This window comes from Hevea brasiliensis, chromosome 4 (assembly GCF_030052815.1).
Source record: "Hevea brasiliensis isolate MT/VB/25A 57/8 chromosome 4, ASM3005281v1, whole genome shotgun sequence".
NCBI lineage: Eukaryota > Viridiplantae > Streptophyta > Magnoliopsida > Malpighiales > Euphorbiaceae > Hevea > Hevea brasiliensis.
In genome coordinates, this window is record NC_079496.1 from 1,719,128 (window position 1) to 1,743,381 (window position 24,254).

General features: G+C 39.8%; 2 protein-coding genes and 1 pseudogene across 3 annotated transcripts; 1 reads left to right on the plus strand and 2 right to left on the minus strand.

Annotated features, from left to right (window-relative positions):
- Window positions 1–1,302: 1,302 nt before the first annotated feature.
- On the minus strand, window positions 1,303–2,448 carry LOC110633014 (ethylene-responsive transcription factor RAP2-3). Its single transcript, XM_021781443.2, has 2 exons — window positions 2,181–2,448; window positions 1,303–2,062 (listed from the first exon to the last, which is right to left on the minus strand). The coding sequence occupies exons 1-2, from the start codon at window positions 2,377–2,379 to the stop codon at window positions 1,467–1,469; spliced, it is 795 nt and encodes a 264-aa protein (XP_021637135.2). The 5' UTR covers window positions 2,380–2,448; the 3' UTR covers window positions 1,303–1,466.
- A 1,854-nt stretch (window positions 2,449–4,302) lies between these two features.
- Window positions 4,303–7,361, minus strand: LOC110633065 (hyphally regulated cell wall protein 3). 2 transcript variants are annotated; one of them, XM_021781516.2, is made up of 3 exons: window positions 7,091–7,361; window positions 5,645–7,003; window positions 4,303–4,652 (listed from the first exon to the last, which is right to left on the minus strand). In XM_021781516.2, exons 2-3 carry the CDS (start codon window positions 6,995–6,997, stop codon window positions 4,479–4,481), a joined length of 1,527 nt encoding a protein of 508 aa, XP_021637208.2. In that variant the 5' UTR covers window positions 6,998–7,003; window positions 7,091–7,361; the 3' UTR covers window positions 4,303–4,478. The 2 variants fall into 2 exon arrangements, with proteins under 2 accessions (XP_021637208.2, XP_021637209.2); XM_021781517.2 differs by having other exon boundaries at window positions 5,645–6,930; window positions 7,091–7,359.
- Window positions 7,057–24,075, plus strand: LOC110633046 (uncharacterized; annotated as a pseudogene).
- Window positions 24,076–24,254: the final 179 nt, after the last annotated feature.

Sequence of the window (24,254 nt, forward strand, 5' to 3'; positions counted from 1 at the left end):
GAAAGAAGTTAATATATTGTAGCTAGGTAGAGTATAGGTCGCGCATGCTCAATCTCTCTAAGTCAAATTCGATTAACGTTTCCAAATTGGCTAATTGTGAATTTGTGAATGTGAATAATGTGGAGGCATAGTTTTCAACTTTCAAAAGTGGGTAGGAGAGGAGAGATACATTAGTCTTGGATGGTGAAATTAATGTTTGCAACTCATCCAACAACCACAGAAGAAGATAGGCTAATATTAGGCAAGAACCAATTGACACTGCAAACAATGAATAATCTAGTCAAGATAAGCACACTATTGCTGAGAGAAAAACTTGATTTCCTTGCTGCATGTAATGTACTAGTTTTCAATGCTGGGGATCTTCCTGCCACAGAGTTTATATGCACCCTAAATAATAGCCCATTTAGTACTTTGAAATATTTTTCAGCTAATATATAAATTTAATAAATCTTAAATTAAATATTTATCTTAAAAATTATAAGAGGAGTAATTTCAAATGACTTATAAATTTTTTATATTGATGCGGACTTTGATTTATAACAAAAAAAAAAAATTTATACACTCGACCCAATTAATTTAATATCAAGATTTAGTTGTAATTATATTCACATTTTAATTGATATTAAAGAAGTTTTAATATAATTTTTTTTATTTAGGAAAATATTGAATTTGTTTTTATAGAAAATCTTAAAATTGAAATATTACAATATTGAAAATATTATCGTACCACTTAGTTATAAATTATTAATAAACAGATTGCTCTTCATACAAAGACCATGGATCCATGGCAATCTATTGTTAATTACTGACCTCTCTACATATAGACAAGCTAATAAAACAAGGTTTATAGATTTATTTGTATTTGTCTCTGCTACTAATTTTTTGGAAACTTCCAAAGGTTTTTAATTAATTACCATGTACAATGAATTAATTTTTTTTTATTTTTTTATTGAGGCAGAACATATATACATATATATATATATATGTATATATATATATATATATATATATATATATATATACACACAAGAGTCAGAGATAAGTGTGAATCATATTAAAATTATGATAAGTTTAACAAATTTTTACTCATAAATAACTCATACTAACTAAGCTTTAACATTTTCTTTTTCAATTTGTTCCAAAAAGGTGAATTCTTTTGTCAAATCTTTCGTTAAATAAAATGAATGGTTAGATTCTGTGGGCAGTCTTGTTTTTTCCCTAAAAGCACGTAAGAAATTAATTGATTGAATTTAATATTTATATCGAAATTAAATGAATAAAAATAAATAAATAGGAAGCAGATTAGTCTCAGGCAAAACCAGTCTTAATACATTGTAGTAAGAAAACAGTCTTAATTAAGTCTTAAACAGGAAGCATCAAACACATTAACACAGTAGCATTAAAACCATAAACACAAACCACCATTACTGCATTAAGTTTATATATATGTATGTATTTTTACGCTTTTAAAGAGGAAGCCAGCGCTGATTCTGATGGTGGCTCACCAGGTCATCCAGCATCCACAGTTCCACCGACTCAGTTGTCTCACGGCTGCTTCCACTCAACTGAGCCTCCATCTTCTCTGGCTCCAATCCCAGAAACGTTTCTAGGCTCGAGATGTGCTCTTTCAGCTCATAATCACTCCCCAATAATTCCTTTTGATGTCCAAGACCCATGTATTGCTGCGGTGCTGTCACAGCGCTGCTGCTGCTGCAGCTTTCGAAGCTTGCAGCAGGAGACATCTCAGGAGCCATCATCATCAGGCACCGCTTCTTGGATGGTGGTTCTGGTGGTGGTGGAGCTTGAGTTGCGGATGGTGACTGCCCAAAATTGAGCTTTGCCTTGTCTCCACGGATGCGCTTCGCTGCCTCATCATAGGCTCTGGCAGCTTCTTCAGCTGTATTATAAGTACCGAGCCAGACACGAACACCCTTGTGTGGGTCTCTGATCTCAGCAGCCCATTTCCCCCAAGGCCTTTGCCTTATTCCTCTGTAAATATTCTTTCGAATTCTCCGAGTCTTGTTCCCTTCCATTACAGTGCTAGCTTTCTCAGTTTTCTCAACTAAAATCAAAGAAAGAACATTTAAACAAAATATCAGAGAAAGAAACAAAAAGATCATGCAATAAAAACAAAGGACTATACGTTTACCCATTACCCAGATAAAATAGAAAAATGTTACCTTGGTTGAGCTTCAGCTTCGGCTTTTCATGGAGTTTAAGATCCAACTTGGTAGATATCTGGTCTTTATTGGCATTATTAGGGTAGTCCAAGCCAAGAAAGTCAGAGAAGGTATCCAGCTCAGACCAGAGATCCTCGGCGTTCAATTGCCGTCTGGGTTTCACGGCTACGAAATCGGAGATAATAGCACCACCACACATGTTTCCGAGTAGCGTATCGAGGTGAGACTCAGAAAACAGAGAAAGGACTCTGCTTTTTATAGATTGACGGTTACAACTAATCCACCATAACACGAGCCATTGAACGTTTTGTGGGTGACTTTTGTCTCTTCCTGGGTATCTGATCGAACGGTGGATATTCTTTGTTTAGAAATAACGGTGGATATTCAATCGGGTAAAAGCCATGGGATCAGGTTAATTTTTGATTCCCGAATTTTTACTAGTGGGGACCACGTGCTAGATACGTTAGGCAACGAGTTGACGTGGCTTTCCCTAACTGGAGAGAGGAATTTATGCTGATTTTTTGTGCAGCCTGGTGTAACGCACGTGAAGGAGTAGTTCCAAAAATTAAAACTGCCAAGTGAGGGGACTTGTGTTTTTACATTTTAGTCCTTCCAGCTGAATACATTTACAATCCGGCCCAATTTTTTTTTTAATATGAAACATGATTAAATTTAACTGGAGAAAATTAAGAAAAATGCAACCTTAAATAATATTACATCACGTAGAATAGAAGGGCCTTGCATGGATTCCAAGTTTCAATTTCTAACCATTCACATGGGCAACAAACAAATCTTAATATCGCTTTGCCAATTCACTCTTTGTCCTTTCTAGAGAGAAGGAATTTGTCCCCAGGCAAGCTAGCATCTCAAACTCAAAACCAACACCACCTGCAGATCAAATCCAGGATATTGATTTGCAGATATTAATGATGTATTGGTCAATGATTGAATCTTGATAACTAAAAACAGCTTTCTACAACTCTAGTTTTATTTGGAGTTATTAATTAGACGTTGTCGTTAACAATTTAAATCTTTTTCATAAAATATACTGACTGTTAAGTAGTTATCAGAAGCCACGTACCCATTCATTTAGAATCACAACTTGAAATATAGACATTGAATTACTGTATTTTCCATTCTTATTATCACTTTGCATGAAGAAATTGTACAACTGGCAAAAGCATCTCTCATGACATTCTTGGTATCCAATGCTCCTAATCATTCATCAAGTTAATAAATTAAGCTCCATTGAATTGGGAAATCATCAAGGACACGCGATTCTGTTAAATCCCTATATCAGGATGAAAACAAAGCAGATACAGCACTGGAATAAACACAAAAACATTAATGGGCTATGAGGCCGTCTCTGCACAGTCATTACCTTCACAACACAAGACTAAAAACAAAACAATTATCATCATCCTCCCTGTTAGCCCTTATCTTTTGCAGCCCCTTAAAGAAACCCTTTAAACTGCTCTCTGTATGATTTTAGCACTTTGGTTCAGTCATAGTCAGGTGATACGGATCAACAAGTCTGTATGTAAACATTTGAAGCCCAGGCTACCATCTCCACCAATGAAAGCACATAATTATCCAAAGCACAAATATATAACTAATTCACTAACTATTTAGCTTGAACAGGTCGGACCTCGTAAATTGAGCCAGGGAAATGGACGCACAAGGTACTTAAATGATGTACAGAGTTAAGCCACAAACATAACTTACGTCCACCACCAAGCAAAGGTCCTTACTGCAAAACTTTTAGATATGTTGAGTATTTGAAACAAGATTGGACTAATGGATAAACAGAAAAGAAAAACAGCAATGCTCAGATATCCAATAACTCTTTCTCAGAACAGTACCTCTTTGAATGATCAAATAATATGCTTGTTTATTATTACTGTTAAAACTCTAATTGAAAAAATTATTTTTTAAAATATAATATTAAAAAGTAATTAAAAATTAAATTTAATAAATTTTAATTATAAAAACACTAAAATTACGAAAAAGTTTTTTTTAAATTATTTTTTTCAATAATATCTAAAATGATACTTTTATTTAGAAAAGCAGTTTCAACCTTTAAAACTCAATGCCAAATAGACTGAATGTTTATACTCTGTCATGACCAACAGAACTTAAATTCGACATAATATATATGTAAGCCATAATTATCAATTGAAATACAAATATTCAAGCAAAATGTAATTATTCCCTGCTAATGAGAGGGGAACGGAATCAAACCTAAATGAAAAAATAAAATAAAATAAAATAAAATACAGTGTAAAATCCAGAATCTTTCTAATCTACCATTTTAGTCAAGCGGTGAATGGTACTCCTTGCAATGCTATTAGCAGGATCGATCTTCAGAACAGTCCTCAGGTCTTCTGCCCCAAGTTTGTACTTTTCCATACTTTCATACAGGAGTGCACGTTGTACAAGAACAGATACGTTTGCATCATCATGGTCAAGCACCTGCGTCACATGAAGTATACCATAAATTTCCCCCTTTACAAGAGTAGGGCATTGAGGGGAAAAAAATTACTATATGATTAGTAAAAAGAAAACAGGTTCCATCACTCTCAGATGCAGCAAATAAGTCAGCACATTCATTTACTTCCTTGCTCAGCATGTTGTGCAATGCACCAACACCAGCAAAAGTTATCATTAGGCAAGTTGCTTAACTTCAAATGGTCAATGCTTAGTTATTTGCTTCACTAGGATTTATTTAGTTATCTTTTCAATATGTTCAGTAAGATTTATTTACAGTTACATGGTGCAGGTCCAAAAATACACCATCATTGACCAAAACAAGATAAGCACCTGATTGGCCAATTAGGATACTTGGAGACAGTACCCAAAGGCCAAACTAGCAGAGCCTATGCAGCTAATTATCCGTTGTAATATTGCATCTCTTTGAGGGTCTTACTAAATAGCTTATTCTTTTATTCTCCATAAGTCATTCTTATGCGTCATATGATGAGTAAGCTCAATTCTTGGATTTCCATATACATATAACAAAATGTTAGGATATAAGATCTTTAGAATTAAGCTAACTAGGATATTTGACAGATTACGAAATGAGGAAATTTTAGAAGACAGGAAATTTGAGAGAGAGATGCCGAAAAAAGGAAGAAAATAATGAAAGGATACAAAACTTAAGGGGAGATATTAGAAACACTAGAAAGAGAGATTGAATCTTTAACTCTGTAGATGCAAATCCAATACCATTCCGCTACTTCCATTTATAAATACAACCTATTAAACAAGAGCAGTAACCTAATTAGTTATAACAAATGAAATGCTAACTATCAACACTTCACTATCTTTCCACTCAAAACAATGACAGAAACAACTTACGTCCTAAACAAAACATTTCAAATTCACAAAATCAACTACGAAAAATAAATTAGAAAAATGACATACATGACTACAAATCATCGAGTAAATGCAAGAAATGATTATACCTTTGTACAGTCAGCCACTGCCTTCTTATATTCTCCAACTTCTTTATAACATGAAGCTCTGCAAGATAAAACCTCCATGCTGGAAGCCTGATCACCAGTTTTCTCAAGAAGAACTACAGCCCAAGACAACCACTTGATGGCATCAGCGTATTGGCCCTGCTTTTGGTTATCAATACCCTTGTTCTTTGCTGCAGAAGCTGTGACCCCAACAGGAGGAGGTGGAAGCCCTTCAAGCTCAGTCGTTGCCCCACCTGAATCATTTCCAGCTCCTCCTCCTAACTCTGAATCCAATCCCCAATCATCAACTTCTGAGAACTGCTGCCCTCCCGTTCCTCTAGATGCTGTTGCTGCACCTCCCGAGGAAGAGGAAAATAACATGTCAAGTGGATCTCCACTTGATGTTTGAAGAGAAGTCTGCTTCTGAGAAGTTAAGTCATTGCTAGGCATCCCAAAATCATCAACATTTGAATTGGAACAGATATTTGATCCCATGAAATCATTGTTCTTTGCACCAAAACCACCTGATGGAAAAGCTGTTGTGCTTGGTTTTGCAGCATTTTGAAAATCTCCAAATGCATCATCTCTTGCACTAGTCTTAACAGTTTTACTTTCCGAATTAAGACCACCATATTGTTGTTTTGATCCAAAATCAACCAAAGAACCAAATGGATCCCTGTTTCCACCCACTACAACTCCACCTCCACCCCCAAGTCCAATTCCACTCATACTTTTCATTGAAGGACCGCCAAGATTTGGACTTTTATTACTACTAACATTGCCATTACCAATACCAGTAGCATTAACATTACTGCTGTTTATATTGTATCCACCAGAATAACTCCCAAAATTATTAGATCCCCTATCATTACCACTTTTCACTGAATCACTCGATTTGGGCAATGAATCAGCCAGATTTCCCATCGAAAATGCACTATTCTTCGATGTGGGTGTAGCATTTTTCAAAGGAACATTGATATTACCCTCATTTCCTTGCCCCAAAGCAGAGCTAACCAGATCCCCAAACAAATTTGGGTTCTTCTCCGCGATCCCAATCCCAGAACCTGAAGCTGTTGAATTCCAGCTCTTCCCAAATATATCGCCCACCATCGAAGTGGGTCCGTTGAGTCCAGGCCGAGTAGGTTGACTCGGTGAGGGTTGGTGAGTCCAGGAGGGTTTGTTGGGTTGCCACGCAGGCTTTGCTTGTGTAGTTGTTGAAGATGCATATGAGAAATATGAAGAGGAAGTTTGGTTCTTTTGCTCGTTAAGGGATTTGGATCGGTTGGAGCCTATCCCGAAATCAAAATTGAAGTTGTTTAAGGACCCAGATGAACCTTTCCCATAGTTAGAGTTCATTTTGGCCTTGTTTTCACAGATTCAACAAAAAATAGAACAAATCCGTATTGATCTAAGAGATGAAAACAAAATCTGTTAAAACAGAGAATGTACCTGCTAATTTGAGAGCGAGAAAGCCGATATCAGAGAATCCAAACAAGGCGCATCCGAGAAAGGAGAACAGGGTAATGTGAAAGAGTGGTTTTTGGGTGTCCGATGGAAGGAAAACCAGAGGGCGATGTGAAGGCCTCTTCGTATAATTTTCTATTTTCTATGAAATCGAATTTCAGAATCCTGCTGCCTGCTGCTACAGGAAGGGTTAATTTTCCCCCCCTTTTACAGTTGCTTTTGGAGAGTCGTTTATGGTTTCAACAATTCCACTAAGCATCCGTTTGATATTGCTAATGACGTTAAAAATCACTACCTCCGTCCAACTTTTGCACGTTGATTAACGTTTTTATACAGTGATTAAAAAATAATTAAATTATCTAAAATATAATTAATGTTATTATCTTTTTTTACGAGTATAGAATAATAAATCTCAAGACTTAAATCTATAAGATAATATTAAGAAAAATTGAATGGCTTAATTACTATTCGATACTTAAGTAAGTATTAAAAATTAAATTATAAATGAATATTAATGATAAATTAATGTGTATACTATACTCATACTCCATACTCGCCCTTAGTATCATTTTGGATTGTAATATCAGTAATAAAATTATTTTATTAAATTATCTTTTATGTTACCTAATTAAAAAAAAAGTGAAGTAGATAATAAGATTAATTATAAAAAAATTATATAAATAATTATTATACTTAGTTAAAATAAAAATAAAATTAAAAAAATAATTAATGTATTTTAATATTCTCAAAGTAACAAATAATTTTAAATAAGTAAAAATCTTTTAAGCCCCTGTAAAATAATTCATTATTCACTTAAATCCCAATCAATCTGTTTGGGTCATTTAAACCCTTAACATTCAAAAAACCGCATATCTAAGCCCAAAGTTAACAGCATTAAGTCTCCTTTAACATAACACTCAATTTCCCATCCTAATGTGCTATGTCCATATCTTTGTTGAAAAATGCAAGACCACCCAAACAGAGCAAACCACACTAAATTGGTGAATCAATGGGTCACGTATCTTCCTGTTATTTTTGTGGTTTGAATTTTGAATATATTTTTTTATAGATTTTAATTTTGATCGGACCCGAAAATTTCACGTTGCGACTCAATTGGGATAAAAAGTTAGATATGTGGTGGTAGCGGAGGGCACAGGCCAATATTGTAATATTCTACCTTTTGTGGTAGAGCTGTGAGATATTCGGGAAACACACTGGGGTTAGGGTTTGAGAATTCTGATTGATTGTATCTTGCTCCTTTCATCATAGTAGAACTTTTTTCTCTTCTCTTGCCCGTGGACGTAGACCTTATGGTTGAACCACGTTAAATCCTATGTTATTATTCTTCTCTTTTCAATACTGTATGATTGTGCGATTTGTGTGTGTGCCTTAGATTTGCGTGCTTGTTATAACAAATTGGTATCAGAGCTTTGTGCGCAAAACCTAGGATTTACAGATGGCGTCGTCTTCAACGAAGTATGAGATGGAGAAGTTTGATGGTGGATCGAGTTTCAGTATGTGAAAGATTAAAATTAAATCTTCCTTGATCCTACAAGATCTATGGAAGGCAATCGAGGATAACTTTCCAGAAGGTATAAAAGAGGTGGAGAAGGCTAATCTAAATGAGAGAGCCTTGAGTGCAATTTTCATGAGCGTAACTGATAATGTCCTACGCGAGATTGCTAGTGAAAGCTCAGCATCTGCGGCATGGAAGAAATTAGAGGAGTTATACTCTGCCAAATCGCTGACCAACCGCCTGTATCTGAAGAAAAGACTTTACAATCTGAGAATGAGCGAATGTACGCCCATTAAAGAACATCTGGATGAATTCAATTCAATCGTTATGGATCTGAAGAATATTGATATTGAGATTGATAGTGAGGATCAGGCCCTTATTGTGTTATGTTCTTTGCTACTCTCCTATGAAACTTTTGTTGATACTCTGTTGTATGGGAAATATAGTATTTCATTAGACAATGTTAGTAATTCTCTAAAATCGAAGGAGTTGAAAAAGAAATTTCCAGATAATAGAGAAAGATTTGAGGGGAAGGTTTGGTGAACAGGGGAAGAACACATTCAAGGGAGGGTTCTTCCAGCAGGAAGAAATCTAAGGCCAGATCTAAGTCAAGAATGAAAAAGGCCAATTGTTTTGAGTCAGAGAGCAAGGTCATTATAGGAGAGACTGTCCCAAGTTGAAAAATAAAAAGGGAAAACAACCAGAAAGTTCTGCTAATGTGGTTAATAGTTTTATTGATTCTGATGGTGATGACAGTGCTAGAGAAATTTTATCCGTGAGTTCAGATCATGGACAAAATTCCTGGATTCTTGATACTGGTGCTACTTATAACATGTGTCCACACAAAAACTGGTTTGTCACTTACAAACAGATGAGTGGCAAGGTGTTTCTGGGCAATGATCGTGCATTATCTGTTGAAAGAATTGGTAACATCAGATTGAGGATGTTTGATGCCGTTGTCAGAACTATAGAGTGTTGGCATGTTCCAAGATTAAAGAGGAACCTGATTTCTTTTGAGACACTTGACTCTCATGGATTCAGATACCATGCAGAGAATGGAGTTCTCAAAGTGTGTAAGGGCTCTGTGGTACTCATGAAGAGCAATTTGGTTTTAGGATTATATTTTCTTCAGGGCAGTACAGTTTTAGGGGAAGCTGCAGTAGCATCCGAAATCAATAATCAGAATCAAACTCAATTGTGGCATATGTGTCTTGGTCATATGAGTGAAAGAGGATTATATGTGTTAAGCAAGCGAGATTGATTGGACGGACAGAAAACAGAATCTATGGACTTTTGTGAACACTGAGTGTTTGGCAAATAGACCAGGGTGAAGTTCGATAAAAAGGCAATGCACAAGACTAGAGGAACGGTGGATTATATCCACTCAGATCTATGTGGTCCTAACAGAATTCTTTCCAAGAGCGGTGCCAGGTACTTCATGACTTTGATTGATGATTACTCTCGGATGGTGTGGGTGTATTTTCTGAAAACAAAAGATGAGGCATTTTCAACCTTTGTATAGTGAAAGATGATGATTGAGAAGCAGACAGAAAAGAAGGTCAAGCGTTTTAGAACTGATAACGGGTTAGAATTTTGCAATCTTGAGTTCGATGCATTCTGCAGCAATGAAGGTATAGTGAGACATTGCACTTGTACAAGAACACCACAAAAGAATGGTATTGCAGAATGCATGAACAGAACACTTTGTGACAAAGCACAAAGCATGCTCTCACATTCAGGATTGGGAAAGGATTTCTGGGCTGAAGCAATTAATATAGCCTGTTTCTTGGTTAATAGATCTCCATCTACAACTATTGAGTGCAAAACTCCTTTTGAGATCTGGTTCAGTTCACCTGCTGATTACTCTCAGCTTAGAGTATTTGGTTGCCTTGCTTATGCTCATGTGAGAGATGGTAAGCTTGAGCCGAGGGCAAGAAAATGCATATTTTCAGGGTATGCATCTGGAGTGAAAAGCTACAGGTTGTGGTGCAATGATGCAAAGTCTCCTGGATTAATTATCAGCAAGGATGTGACATTTAATGAGTCTGCTTCATTGGATAGTCAGAGGGAGAAGTCAATAGTAGAATCAGATCACGGTATCAGAAAACAAGTGGAGCTTGATATTGATACTTCAGTAGTTCATTCCAGTGATTCAGAGGATGAGGTGCAAGATCCTGATCAACAAGAGGATGCACCTGAGCAACAGCAACAGAAACCATATAGCATTGCAATTGGTAGAGAGAGAAGACAGATTAGACCACCGCAGAGATATGCATATGCAGATCTAGTTGCATTTTCCTTGTCAGTTGCTAAAACAGTTGATGTGCATGAACCCAACAATTATAGAGAAGCTAATTCTTGTTCAGATGCAAATGAGTGTTCAAGAAAAAAGAAGGCACTCCAGGAGTTGAAGCACCTCGATATAAGGCATGATTGGTAGTAAAAGGCTTTACTCAGAGGGAGGAGATTGACTTTAATGAAGTGTTTTCTCCAGTTGTGAAGCATAGTTCTATCAGAGTCTTACTTGCTATGGTTGCTCTTCATGATCTAGAGCTTGAGCAACTAAATATGAAGACAACATTTTTACATGGTGAGTTGGAGGAGCAAATTTCTATGAGTCAGCCTGAGAGATTTGTCATTCCAGGTACGGAAAATCGTGTTTGCTTGCTTAAGAAATCTTTATATGGTCTGAAACAGTCTCCTAGGCAGTGGTACAAAAAATTTGATACATTCATGGTTCATAATGGCTTTAATCGTAGTTCATATGATAGTTGTGTGTATCATAAGAAGCTTTCAAATAATTCTTTTATTTATTTGCTGTTGTATGTGGATGACATGCTTATTGCTGCTAAAAGCATGTCACAAATTAACATTCTGAAAAAGCAGTTGAGTGATGAGTTTGAGATGAAGGATTTGGGTGCTGCAAAGAAGATATTGGGAATGGAAATTACTAGGGATAGAAGTGTTGGGAAGCTTTTCTTGTCTCAACAGGCCTATATTGAGAAAGTGCTTAAGCGTTTCAACGTGAATAATGCTAAGCTTGTGACTCTTCAGTTTGTTACCCATTTCAAGTTATCTGCAGACATGTCACCCAAAACAGATGAAGAGATGGAGCACATGTCCAGTGTTCCATATTTGAGTGCTGTTGGTAGCATCATGTATGCTATGGTATACACCTGATCTGACATTTCACATACAGTTAGTGTTTTGAGTAGATACATGGCATGTCCTTGGAAAGAGCATAGGCAGTGTCACGACCCAACCTATGGGCCGGACCGGCACTAGGACCTGGGCCAGCCTAAAGCCCCCGAGGCCCGTAGCAAGCTTAACTATTCATTAATCCAACTCTAAGGCCCATTTGGGCCCAATATCAAGAAATCAACCGGACAGAGTCCGGCCATAAAATGGACCTACCAACGGGGAGTTTATGACTCACCCGACCTGTAAACACAGTAAATACTCAATTGGGGAGCTCAACTCACCCTCCACATACTCATCAACATAAAAATAAATGGGAGCTCAGCTCCCTCATCCAATCCATCAAACATGCATAGAATATAAGTTTACAGGTCCAAAGTAATAATTTAGTTTACAGACCCAAATCAAATAAACATTTCTAACACATGCGGAAATTATAGGAGTAAATAAAATTACACAAATATTGATAAACAACCTACGAGGAAAGGAAGCAGGTTAACCTCAAAAATATCCTCCTGTGGCCTGGAAAAATATTGAACAGGAGTGAGCGTTCGACTCAGAGAGTAAAATATCAATTTTAACCATAATCTCTATAACTATCTAAAACTAATGCACCCTGTAGAGTAAAATGCAACATCAACAACATTTTCACATCATAACATCAAAAAGGTAATTTGGAGCACTCACACACCCTGTAGTATCAGTCATAATATATGGGAGCTGATCCCCTATACAGCTCTCTTAAATCCAACCTGGTGCCAGCGAAGAACTCAAGCCGGACTTTCGCTTAATAAACCAAATTGAGGGTCCCAGCGAAGAACTCAAGCCGTGACTACCCCTCGAAGGATCAGGTCCCAGCGAAGAACTCAAGCCGTGACTACCCGTCCTATCCATAGTCCACACCACATCACACGCACGCCAACGCACGCACGCTGCTCCAAATTACCACAACAACATCCATGGCACTTTAACAGTTATCAATGCAACATAAATCGTGCCTAGAGTTTAACTACATAAATATATGCATATAAGTGATGCATGGGCATACTTGAACATATAATAACAGTGAAATTACAATTAAAATTAATATTTTACTCACAGACTTGACAACGGTCACTGTGGCGGCTGGGTGGAGGAAGAAGGCTGTCCCGGCTCACCTGACAATTACATTACAATTTTTAATATAAATGACTCAATACAATCAAGAAAAGATCAAATACGTCCTAAGTTGTGCCGAAAATCCGGCAGAGTCTCCCCTATACCTAGGACCTACCCAACCTGCAAAAAGGGCTCAAAACACACTTCTATATTCACAATCCATATATGCACAACTCAATCACATCACACAGCCCCTCCTGGACCCATCAAATCAGTCATCCATCACAATATGTAAAATTTCAATTTAGTCCTTATAATTAATCATTTTTTCAAAAACTGCCCAAACAAGCTCTAAAAATTCTAAAACTTTGCCCCGCGGTCCTTAGCAATATTACTAGGCTATTGCAAAAAGAATCATAATTTTCTGAGCTACTACGAATATTTTATGGATTTTTAATCCTATTTAAGCACTAGAAAATTACGAAAAAGCAAGGTTCGGGTTTACCTTTGCCGATTCTGACTTCGGGGACGTGCTCGGGTCGTCTGACAATGGGGGGGGTAGCCAAAACCTTGGTCCAATTCGGAGACTTTTCCGGTAACGGGCCTGTCTGGCCCGAAATTTGCAGACCTGGTCAACTGTCGAATTTCCGTGAATTGAGGATACCTACACGAAGCCCACAACACGGGGGTTAGTACATAAATTTTTCAGAATTTTTTAAGCTCATTTAATGCTCGAAAAGACACTGCGAAGTTCCGTGGGACCCACCGAAAAACGGTGTCGAAAAAATTCGAAATTTATGTCGCCGCGAAGCTCTCAACGAGTGGAGCGCTCTGGTACTCTCGGTTTTCTCGTGGGATTCACGGTTTGTGAGAAATCTAGCCCGAAAGTCAAAATGGGCTAAAACTTCCCGGGCAAAAATTGGACAAATCGCTTGATGGATTTCGGTGTTCTTGGTGTCTATGGAAAGCTCTCGTCGAGTAGATAATTTTAGACACAAGACCCGGTCCAATTGGTGGCCGGATCGACCGGATTTTGGCTGGGAAGTCGAAATGTCGCGCGCGCGAGGGAGGGGAGTTCGCGCGCTTTCTGCCGCTTGGGAGGCGGCCGCGGGAAGGAGGTGGGACGGCGCGCCTGTGAGCTGGGGTAGCGGGGGAAGTGGGTGGCCGGCGGGCTAGGGCGGGAGGAGAGAGAAAACGGGAGAAAGAGAGAAGGGGGAGGAGACGCACGCGGGAGGAAGAAAAAAGGGAGGGAGCCGGTCCGATTCGACCGGTCCAGTTCGATTCGAAATATAAAATTTTGAATTTTTACTCTGCCTCGGGACTGAAAACGAGGTCCAAAAATTCCGAAAAAATTTCAGAAAACTCAGAAAAATTCGTAGACTCTAAATATATTTTTAGTTTTGCCTCATGGTCTTTAAATTAATTTTTAAAAATCATCAAAGTTTATATTTTCGGAAAATCGAACCCGATTTTTAAAATCCGAAAAATCTCAAAAAAAATTCCTAAAATTTAAATAAAATTAAAATACCAAAAATGCTCATAAAATAATAAAATTTAAAATTTTGGGGTGTTACATTCTTCCCCCCTTACAGAAAATTCGTCCCCGAATTTTACACAAGGCAGAATAAAGTACATGATTATACATTGAACAGATAAGGGTACTTGCTACACATGTCCCGTTCTGACTCCCAGGTGCACTCTTCCACTGACTGACTCCTCCACAAAACCTTAACCATAGGGATCTGTTTTGATCTCAACTGTCTCACTTGGTAGTCCACTATGGCTACAGGTTGCTCCTCAAACGTCAAGTTCTCTTTTAGCTCTATTACATCTGGCTGTAGTACATGAGAAGGATTTGGAATATATTTCCTGAGCATGGAGATGTGAAATACGGGATGAACGTGAGAAAGGTTGGGTGGTAGCTCCAACCGGTAGGCAACTGCTCCAATTCTATCAGTAACCTCAAAAGGTCCAATATACCGAGGTGCCAACTTGCCCTTCTTTCCAAATCTCATGACTCCCTTCATTGGAGAAACCTTCAGGAATACATAGTCGCCTACTGCAAACTCCACATCCCTCCGTCTGGGGTCTGCATAACTCTTCTGCCTACTGAAAGCTGTTTTCAATCGTTCCCTGATTAAAGGGACTATCTCTGAAGTGTACTGCACTAGCTCTACATCATGTACCTTTGCTTCTCCCATTTCTGTCCAACACAGAGGAGACCTATACTTTCTTTCATATAGTGCCTCATAGGGTGCCATCCCTATGCTGGAATGGTAACTGTTGTTGTAGGCAAACTCCACCAAAGCTAGCTGATCATCCCATTGACCTCCAAAATCCAAAACACTCATGCGAAGCATGTCTTCCAGTGTTTGGATTGTCCTTTCGGACTGTCCGTCTGTTTGAGGGTGGAAAGTCGTACTGAAGTTCAACTGTGTGCCAAGTGCCTCCTGCAACTTTCTCCAAAACCGCGAAGTGAACTGGGGCCCTCTGTCAGATATTATGGAAGCCGAAACTCCATGCAATCTGACTATTTCTCGAATGTAGAGTCGGGCGTATTGTGCCACAGAATATGTAGTCTTCACAGGCAAGAAGTGAGCTGATTTGGTTAAGCGGTCTACAATTACCCATATCGAATCATATCCTCGCGTGGTACGAGGCAACAGAGTCACAAAATCCTTAGTGATCATTTCCCACTTCCATTCTGGGATAGGGAGCTCTTCAGCTTCCCTGACGGTCTTTGGTGTTCAAACTTCACCTTCTGACAAGTCAAGCACTTTGACACAAAATCTGCTATGTCTCTCTTCATGCCATTCCACCAATAGCTATCTTTCACATCATGGTACATCTTGGTGGAGCCTGGGTGGACACTGTACAGTGTATAATGTGCCTCTCGCATGATTTCGTCTCTGAGATTATCCACATCGGGCACACATATCCTAGAACCTTCCACTAGGGCGCCATCATTAGCAAATCCAAACTCACCACCTTCACCTTGTTGTACCCTTTCTATGATTTTCATCAATTCCTGGTCTCTGTGCTGGGAAACTCTAACTCTGTCCCGCAAGTCTGGCCTCACTGAAAAATGAGCCAACAATACCTCCTCATCTGAAAGATCTAGGATTAAACCTTGATCCATCAACTCATGTATTTCCTGAATCAACGGTCTTTTCTCTGCTGAAATGTGTGCCAAACTGCCAGAAGATTTTCTGCTCAAAGCATCTGCTACTACATTGGCCTTCCCAGGGTGGTACTGGATGGTGCAATCATAGTCTTTCAAAAGCTCCATCCATCTCCTCTGTCTCAAGTTTAAGTCCCTCTGTTGGAATATGTACTTCAAACTCTTATGGTCGGTGTATATCTCGCACACTTCACCATACAGGTAGTCTCTCCAGATTTTTAGTGCAAAGATTACAGCCGCCATTTCCAAATCATGGGTGGGGTAGTTTTGCTCATGCCTCTTCAGCTGTCTTGAAGCATAAGCCACTACTTTTCCATTCTGCATCAAAACACACCCTAAGCCAACTGTGGAGGCGTCACAGTACACGGTGTATCCTTCACCACTCATAGGTAGTGTCAACACAGGTCTGGAAACTCTCCTCACAGTCATCTGTCCAAATGAATGGAACATTCTTCCAGGTTAACTTAGTTAGGGGAGCTGCTATCCTGGAAAAATCCTGTACAAAACGCCTATAATAGCCAGCTAGACCCAGAAAACTTCGCACCTCAGTAACTGTTGTAGGCCTAAGCCAATCAGTTACAGCTTCAATTTTCTTGGGATCCACTTGAATGCCATCACTAGAAACCACGTGTCCCAAGAATGAGATGCTTTCTAGCCAAAATTCACATTTTGAAAATTTGGCATATAGCTGGTGCTCCCTCAAAGTCTGCAACACCATTCTCAAGTGCCACACGTGTTCTTCCTCGGTCCGAGAGTATACCAAAATGTCATCTATGAATACGATGACAAAAAGGTCCAAAAATGGCTTGAACACCCGGTTCATCAAGTCCATGAAGGCTGCTGGTGCATTAGTGAGTCCAAAAGACATCACCAAGAACTCATAATGACCATATCTTGTCCTGAATGCCGTTTTGGACACGTCCTCATTCCTGATTCTCAACTGATGGTAGCCTGATCGCAGGTCTATCTTGGAAAAGAATCTAGCTCCTTGGAGCTGATCAAACAGATCATCAATCCGAGGAAGTGGATACTTGTTCTTCACAGTCACCTTGTTCAGCTGTCTATAGTCAATGCACAACCTCAATGACCCATCTTTCTTTCTTACAAATAGCACAGGAGCGCCCCAGGGTGAAGTGCTCGGGCGTATGAAACCCTTGTCCAAAAGCTCCTGTAGTTGCTCCTTCAGCTCTTTCAATTCTGCTGGTGCCATCCTGTAAGGCGGCATTGAAATGGGGTTTGTACCCGGAACAACATCAATGCAGAACTCTATTCCCTTTACGGTGGCAACCCCGAAGCTCTTCAGGGAAGACATCGATGAATTCTCTGACAACAGGAACATTTTCCATGCTGATACCTTCTACAGATGTATCTCTCACCAATGCCAAATACCCTTGGCATCCACGCTTCAACATTTTTCTAGCACTAATTTCTGACACCAAGTTATATGGAGCCACGCTCCTGTCACCATCAAAGCTAAACTCTTCCACACCAGGTATGTGGAAATGCACCTTTTTGTTCCTGCAGTCTAAAGTGGCATAATGAGTTGCCAACCAGTCCATCCCCAAAATCACATCAAAATCAATCACTGGTAGAGGAACCAAGTCTGCTGGGAGGATCTTTCCATCCACTACTACTGGGCTACCCGGAAAAACCATATCTACATCTATGTTGTCACTAAGTGGGGTAGCTACCGACAAAGGACATTCTAAGGTTGTAGGGTTTCTACCCAACCTCATGGCAAACACAGGGGAGACAAATGAGTGCGTAGCACCCGGATCTATTAAAACACGAGCCTCATAGGAACAGACCAGAAAAATACACGCCAACCGCATTTGAATCTTGAGCATCCTGATGGGTCAGGGTGAAAACCCGAGCTTGACCCCTACCCGAGTGGCGAACCACGACATCGACTTCTACCTCGACCGCCTCCAAATCCACGTCCCCCGTGTCCTCGGCCCTGTTGGCCATCGATCGGCACTGCCATGCTGGAAGCACCCGGATACATCTGACGAGGAACATTTGCAACAGAACCCTATGACCCCATCTGTGGCTCACTGAACACGGGGCATTCCCTAGCAAAGTGACCTGGTTGGCCACACCTGAAGCATACTCCTGAACCCATCAAACAAGGTCCTGAATGTCCTCTTCCACACTGTGCACAAGGTGCCAAGGAGGATCCTGAACCAGACCCAGAACTGCTGTACCCTGAACTGTGACCACTGCTGGATCCGTATCATGGTCTGAACCCTCGAGGTTTGTGTCTAAAACCACTCTTCTTGTTCCTACTTTTTCCTCTGTAATTACTCTGGCCACCACTGTCTGGAGTGCCCATTTGGGGAACACCTGAAGAACCCTCTGCTCTGTTTTTCTTTGCTCTTCCGCTGTCATCCGCAGCATAGCTAATCTCTATCTGTCTGGCTCGATCAACTACCACATCAAATGACTGATCAGATATCATGGCCAGGTTTGCATACCTTCTGTCAAGCCCCTTTAGGAATCTCTTCACCTTCATAGTCTCTGTAGCTACTGCTGTAGGGGCATATCTGCTCAATTCCAGAAATTCTGTAGCATATTCATCTACAGACCTGCCATTCTGTCTTAAGGCCTCAAAGGCCCACTGCTTTTGATCCCTGAAGCTTTCTGGCACAAACCGATTGATGAACAGTTCCACAAACTGAGTCCACGACAAACCCTCCATCCGAGGTAATATGTAGTCATTCATCCATTGTCTAGGCATAGGCCCCATGACATGCTGCATACACTCTATAAGTCTTCTATCAGTCAACTGCAATTCTGTTCCTGCCTGTCTGCAGGAATCCAAAAATCGATATGCATCGTCTGACACATCATAAGTACCAGGCACCAACTTCTTGAAATTTATGATCTGTTTGTAAGGTTCTCCTCTTGGTGCGGTGGACTGCTGCTGCTGTGGAGGGTGGACCATATACTGCGCCATCATGTCGATGGTTCTCTGCAACCCAGCTAGAGTAGCTGCCATGGGGTCCATGGGACCCTGTGCCATGAAAGACTGTTCCTGAACTGTGGGCAGCTGCTCTTCTACTTGAGCAGCTCTAGGCCTCCTACCCCGCCTCCTCGGGGCAGGCGCCTCATCCTGTGCCGACACCTCGTCAGGCACATCTGGTTCTGGTGCAGTGGCAGCTCTCCTGCTTCTACGCATTTTCCTGAAATTCAGCAGCATTAGCCCACAAAATTCAAAACAACATGTTACACAGCTCTATGGACTCATATTTATACATAATTATTTGAAGCAGAAACTAGAAGCAAAGATGACAATGCAAGACGAATGTGGACCCTATTTTTCCGCATGTGACTCCTAGTAGACTCTTCCCAACACTTTAGACAATCAATCCCTAAGAATCTGGAGCCTAAGCTCTGATACCACATTTGTCACGACCCAACCTATGGGCCGGACCGGCACTAGGACCTGGGCCAGCCTAAAGCCCCCGAGGCCCGTAGTAAGCCTAACTATTCATTAATCCAACTCTAAGGCCCATTTGGGCCCAATATCAAGAAATCAACCGGACAGAGTCCGGCCATAAAATGGACCTACCAACGGGGAGTTTATGACTCACCCGACCTGTAAACACAGTAAATACTCAATTGGGGAGCTCAGCTCACCCTCCACATACTCATCAACATAAAAATAAATGGGAGCTCAGCTCCCTCATCCAATCCATCAACATGCATAGAATATAAGTTTACAGGTCCAAAATAATAATTTAGTTTACAGACCCAAATCAAATAAACATTTCTAACACATGCGGAAATTCTAGGAGTAAATAAAATTACACAAATATTGATAAACAACCTGCGAGGAAAGGAAGCAGGTTAACCTCAAAAATATCCTCCTGTGGCCTGGAAAAATATTGAACAGGAGTGAGCGTTCGACTCAGAGAGTAAAATATCAATTTTAACCATAATCTCTATAACTATCTAAAACTAATGCACCCTGTAGAGTGAAATGCAACATCAACAACATTTTCACATCATAACATCAAAAAGGTAATTTGGAGCACTCACACATCCTGTAGTATCAGTCATAATATATGGGAGCTGATCCCCTATACAGCTCTCTACTCAAGCCGGACTTTCGCTTAATAAACCAAATCGAGGGTCCCAGTGAAGAACTCAAGCCGTGACTACCCCTCGAAGGATCGGGTCCCAGCGAAGAACTCAAGCCGTTACTACCCGTCCTATCCATAGTCCACACCACATCACACGCACACCAACGCACGCACGCTGCTCCAAATTACTACAACAACATCCATGGCACTTTAACAGTTATCAATGCAACATAAATCGTGCCTAGAGTTTAACTACATAAATATATGCTTATAAGTGATGCATGGGCATACTTGAACATATAATAATAGTGAAATTACAATTAAAATTAATATTTTACTCACAGACTTGACAACAGTCACTGAGGCGGCTGGGCGGAGGAAGAAGGCTGTCCCGGCTCACCTGACAATTACATTACAATTTTTAATATAAATGACTCAATACAATCAATAAAAGACCAAATACGTCCTAAGTTGTGTCGAAAATCCGGCAGAGTCTCCCCTATACCTAGGACCTACCCAACCTGCAAAAGGGCTCAAAACACACTTCTATATTCACAATCCATATATCCACAACTCAATCACATCACACAGCCTCTCCTGGGCCCATCAAATCAGTCATCCATCACAATATGTAAAATTTCAATTTAGTCCTTATAATTAATCATTCTTGCAAAAACTGCCCAAACAAGCTCTAAAAATTCTAAAACTTTGCCCCGCGGTCTTTAGCAATATTATTAGGCTATTGCAAAAAGAATCATAATTTTCTGAGCTACCACGAATATTTTATGGATTTTTAATCCTATTTAAGCATTAGAAAATTACGAAAAGCAAGGTTCGGGTTTACCTTTGCCGATTCCGACTTCGGGGACGCGCTCGGGACGTCTGACAATGGGGGGGGGGGGTACCCAAAACCTTGGTCTAATTCGGAGACTTTTTCCGAACTGTCTGGCCGAAATTTCTGAACCGGTCAACTGTCGAATTTCTACGAATTGAGGATACCTACACGAAGCCCACAACACGGGGGTTAGTACATAAATTTTTCAGAATTTTCTAAGCTCATTTAATGCTCGAAAAGACACTGCGAAGTTCCGTGGGACCCACCAAAAAACGGTGTCGGAAAAATTCGAAATTTATGTCGCCGCGAAGCTCTCAACGAGTGGAGCGCTCTGGTACTCTCGGTTTTCTCGTGGGATTCACGGTTTGTGAGAAATCTAGCCCGAAAGTCAAAATGGGCTAAAACTTCCCGGGCAAAAATTGGACAAACCGCTTGATGGATTTCGGTGTTCTTGGTGTCTATGGAAAGCTCTCGTCGAGTAGATGATTTTAGACACAAGACCCGGTCCAATTGGTGGCCGGATCTGCCGGATTTTGGCTGGGAAGTCGAAACGTCGCGCGCGCGAGGGAGGAGAGTTCGCGCGCGTTTTCCGACCGTTTGGGGCGGCGGCCGGCTGGGGGAAGGAGGTGGGACGGCGCGCCAGTGAGCTGGGGTAGCGGGGGAAGTGGCTGGCCAGCGGGCTGGGGCGGGAGGAGAGAGAAAATGGGAGAAAGAGAGAAGGGGGAGGAGACACGCGCGGGAGGAAGAAAAAGGGGAGGGAGCCGGTCCGATTCGACCGGTCCAATCCGATCCGGTTCGATTCGGCCGGTTCGATTCGAAATACAAAATTTTGAATTTTTACTCTGCCTCGGGACCGAAAATGAGGTCCAAAAATTCCGAAAAAATTTTAGAAAACTCAGAAAAATTCGTAGACTCTAAATATATTTTTAGTTTTGTCACATGGTCTTTAAATTAATTTTTAAAAATCATCAAAGTTTATATTTTCGGAAAATCGAACCTGATTTTTAAAATCCGAAAAATCTCAAAAAAAATTTCTAAAATTTAAATAAAATTAAAATACCAAAAATGCTCATAAAATAATAAAATTTAAAATTTTGGGGTGTTACAGGCAGGCAGTGAAATAGATTTTGAGGTATTTAAAGGGTACTACAGATGTTGGTATGACATTTGACAAGGCCGAGATGAGTGATTCAGTTATTGGCTATATGGATTCAGATTTTGCAGGGCACTTAGATAAGAGGAGATCTTTGACTATTTATTTATTTACTCTTTTTGGATGTGCTATCAGTTGGAAGGCAACATTGCAAGCTACAATTGTTTTGTCTACCACAGAGGCTGAACATATGGCCTTAGCAGAGGCAGTAAAAGAAGTTTTATGGTTATAAGATTTGGTGGGTGATCTTGGGTTGATATAGAACAAGGCAACGGTGTTTTGTGATAGTCAGAGTGCAATACATCTCACAAAGAATTAGATGTATAATGAGCGAACTAAGCACATTGATATCAGATATCACTTCATTCAGGACATTGTATATCAGGGGACTGTAGTTGTGCAGAAAGTCTCTACGCATGATAATCCAGTCGATATTATGACCAAGAGAGTCCTAGTCAGCAAGTTTAGGCATTGCCTAGACTTGGTTGGTGTTTGTAGTGCTCAGTAATGCCCTTGCGAGGGCATATAGCAAGACAGAGTATTTTTTATGGTTATTTTGTTGATGATAGAGGGAATTCAAGCAAAGAAGAAGAATTGTTTATTTTTTGTAGCTTGAATTTTAAATATATTTTTTCATGGATCTAACTCGAAAGTTTTGTGTTGAGACGCGATTAGGATAAAAAGTGAGATTTGTGAGGGTGCGGGGGCAACGCCCCTACGTAATGGACCAATATAAATATTGTAATATTCTACACAAATTTGTGGTAGAGTTGTGAGATATTTGGAAAAAACACTGGGGTTTGGGTTTGAGAGTTCTGATTGATTGTATCTTGCTTTTTTCATCATAGTGGAACTTTTTTCTCTTCTGTTACCCGTGAATATAGACCTTACTGTTGAACCGCGTTAAATCCTGTGTTATTATTCTTCTCTTTTCAATACTATGTGATTATATAATTTGCGTGTACCTTAGATTTGTGTGCTTGTTATATCACTTCCAAATTCTTTAGGAAACAACTCCATCAAGACATCATCGTTAACAATGGCTGCAAAGAGTTTGTTAACCACGTGGTCTCTCACTTCCTCAACCTATTGTGCTTTCAAACTCAACATAAATGAAAAATGACAACAGCAATAAGATGCAGCATAAGAAGAAGAACTCATAAACGAGATATTTACGAAGAGTAAGAAAATACGATCGCCTCCTTGAGAAGAGCAGAAGTTATTAACGCTTCGGAGCTTATAGAGAATCTTGAAGATGGAGTAGTACCTGCTTCGAATCATCAAAAAAACAAAAAAACAAGCTCCAAACCGAAGGCTTTGCTTTGTGGGTTTACGAATATGGATGCTAGGAGCCCATTGAAGCTCTCAAATCAAATTGGGTCTCCAAGGAAAGTTAGAAAATTTGGTGGGAAAGAAAAAAAAAAGAAGAGTATCAGAGTCTAGCCCGAGGCCAGCTCTAAAAGCCAACAACTCTTCACAACAATTGAGTAAGGTGGTGTCGAGATTGAGTTATCTAAAGTTTGATTGGAGGTGCTAATCAAGTGGTGAAGTTGGAGGAAGAAGGGGATTTTGTTTGATGGGTTTCCAAGATGGCTCGCTAAAAGGTGCCAAGTGTGTGCAGGTTTCAGATCTGTGATGTGTATGGAGTGTAATGGAAGCTGCAACGTCTTGAATCAGGAGCAGGAGAAAATGGTAAGATGTGGTGAGTGTAATGAGAATGGGTTGATACATTGCCTTGTTTATTGCTAATTTGATATGTTCTTCAACTTCTTCTTGAATTGGTATTGAGATTGAGCTTGTGGAATTTTTGCTGGGTTTGATTCTTGTAAGGCCAATGATTCTTGATTCCTTTGAGCGGAATGAACAAAAAATTATTTGTTAATGATGTTAATGGTTAATAACCCTATGTATTTTCTTACCGTAAACTTTAATATCGGTCTATCACGTGCAAGACGCGTGATATTTTTTAGATTTTTCTGCACTATTCTACATAAATTTGAGCTTAGATATGCGTTTTTTTAATATCAAGGGTGGTTTAAAAGACCCAAAAGTGGAGGAATATAATAATTTAAAATTTTAATGT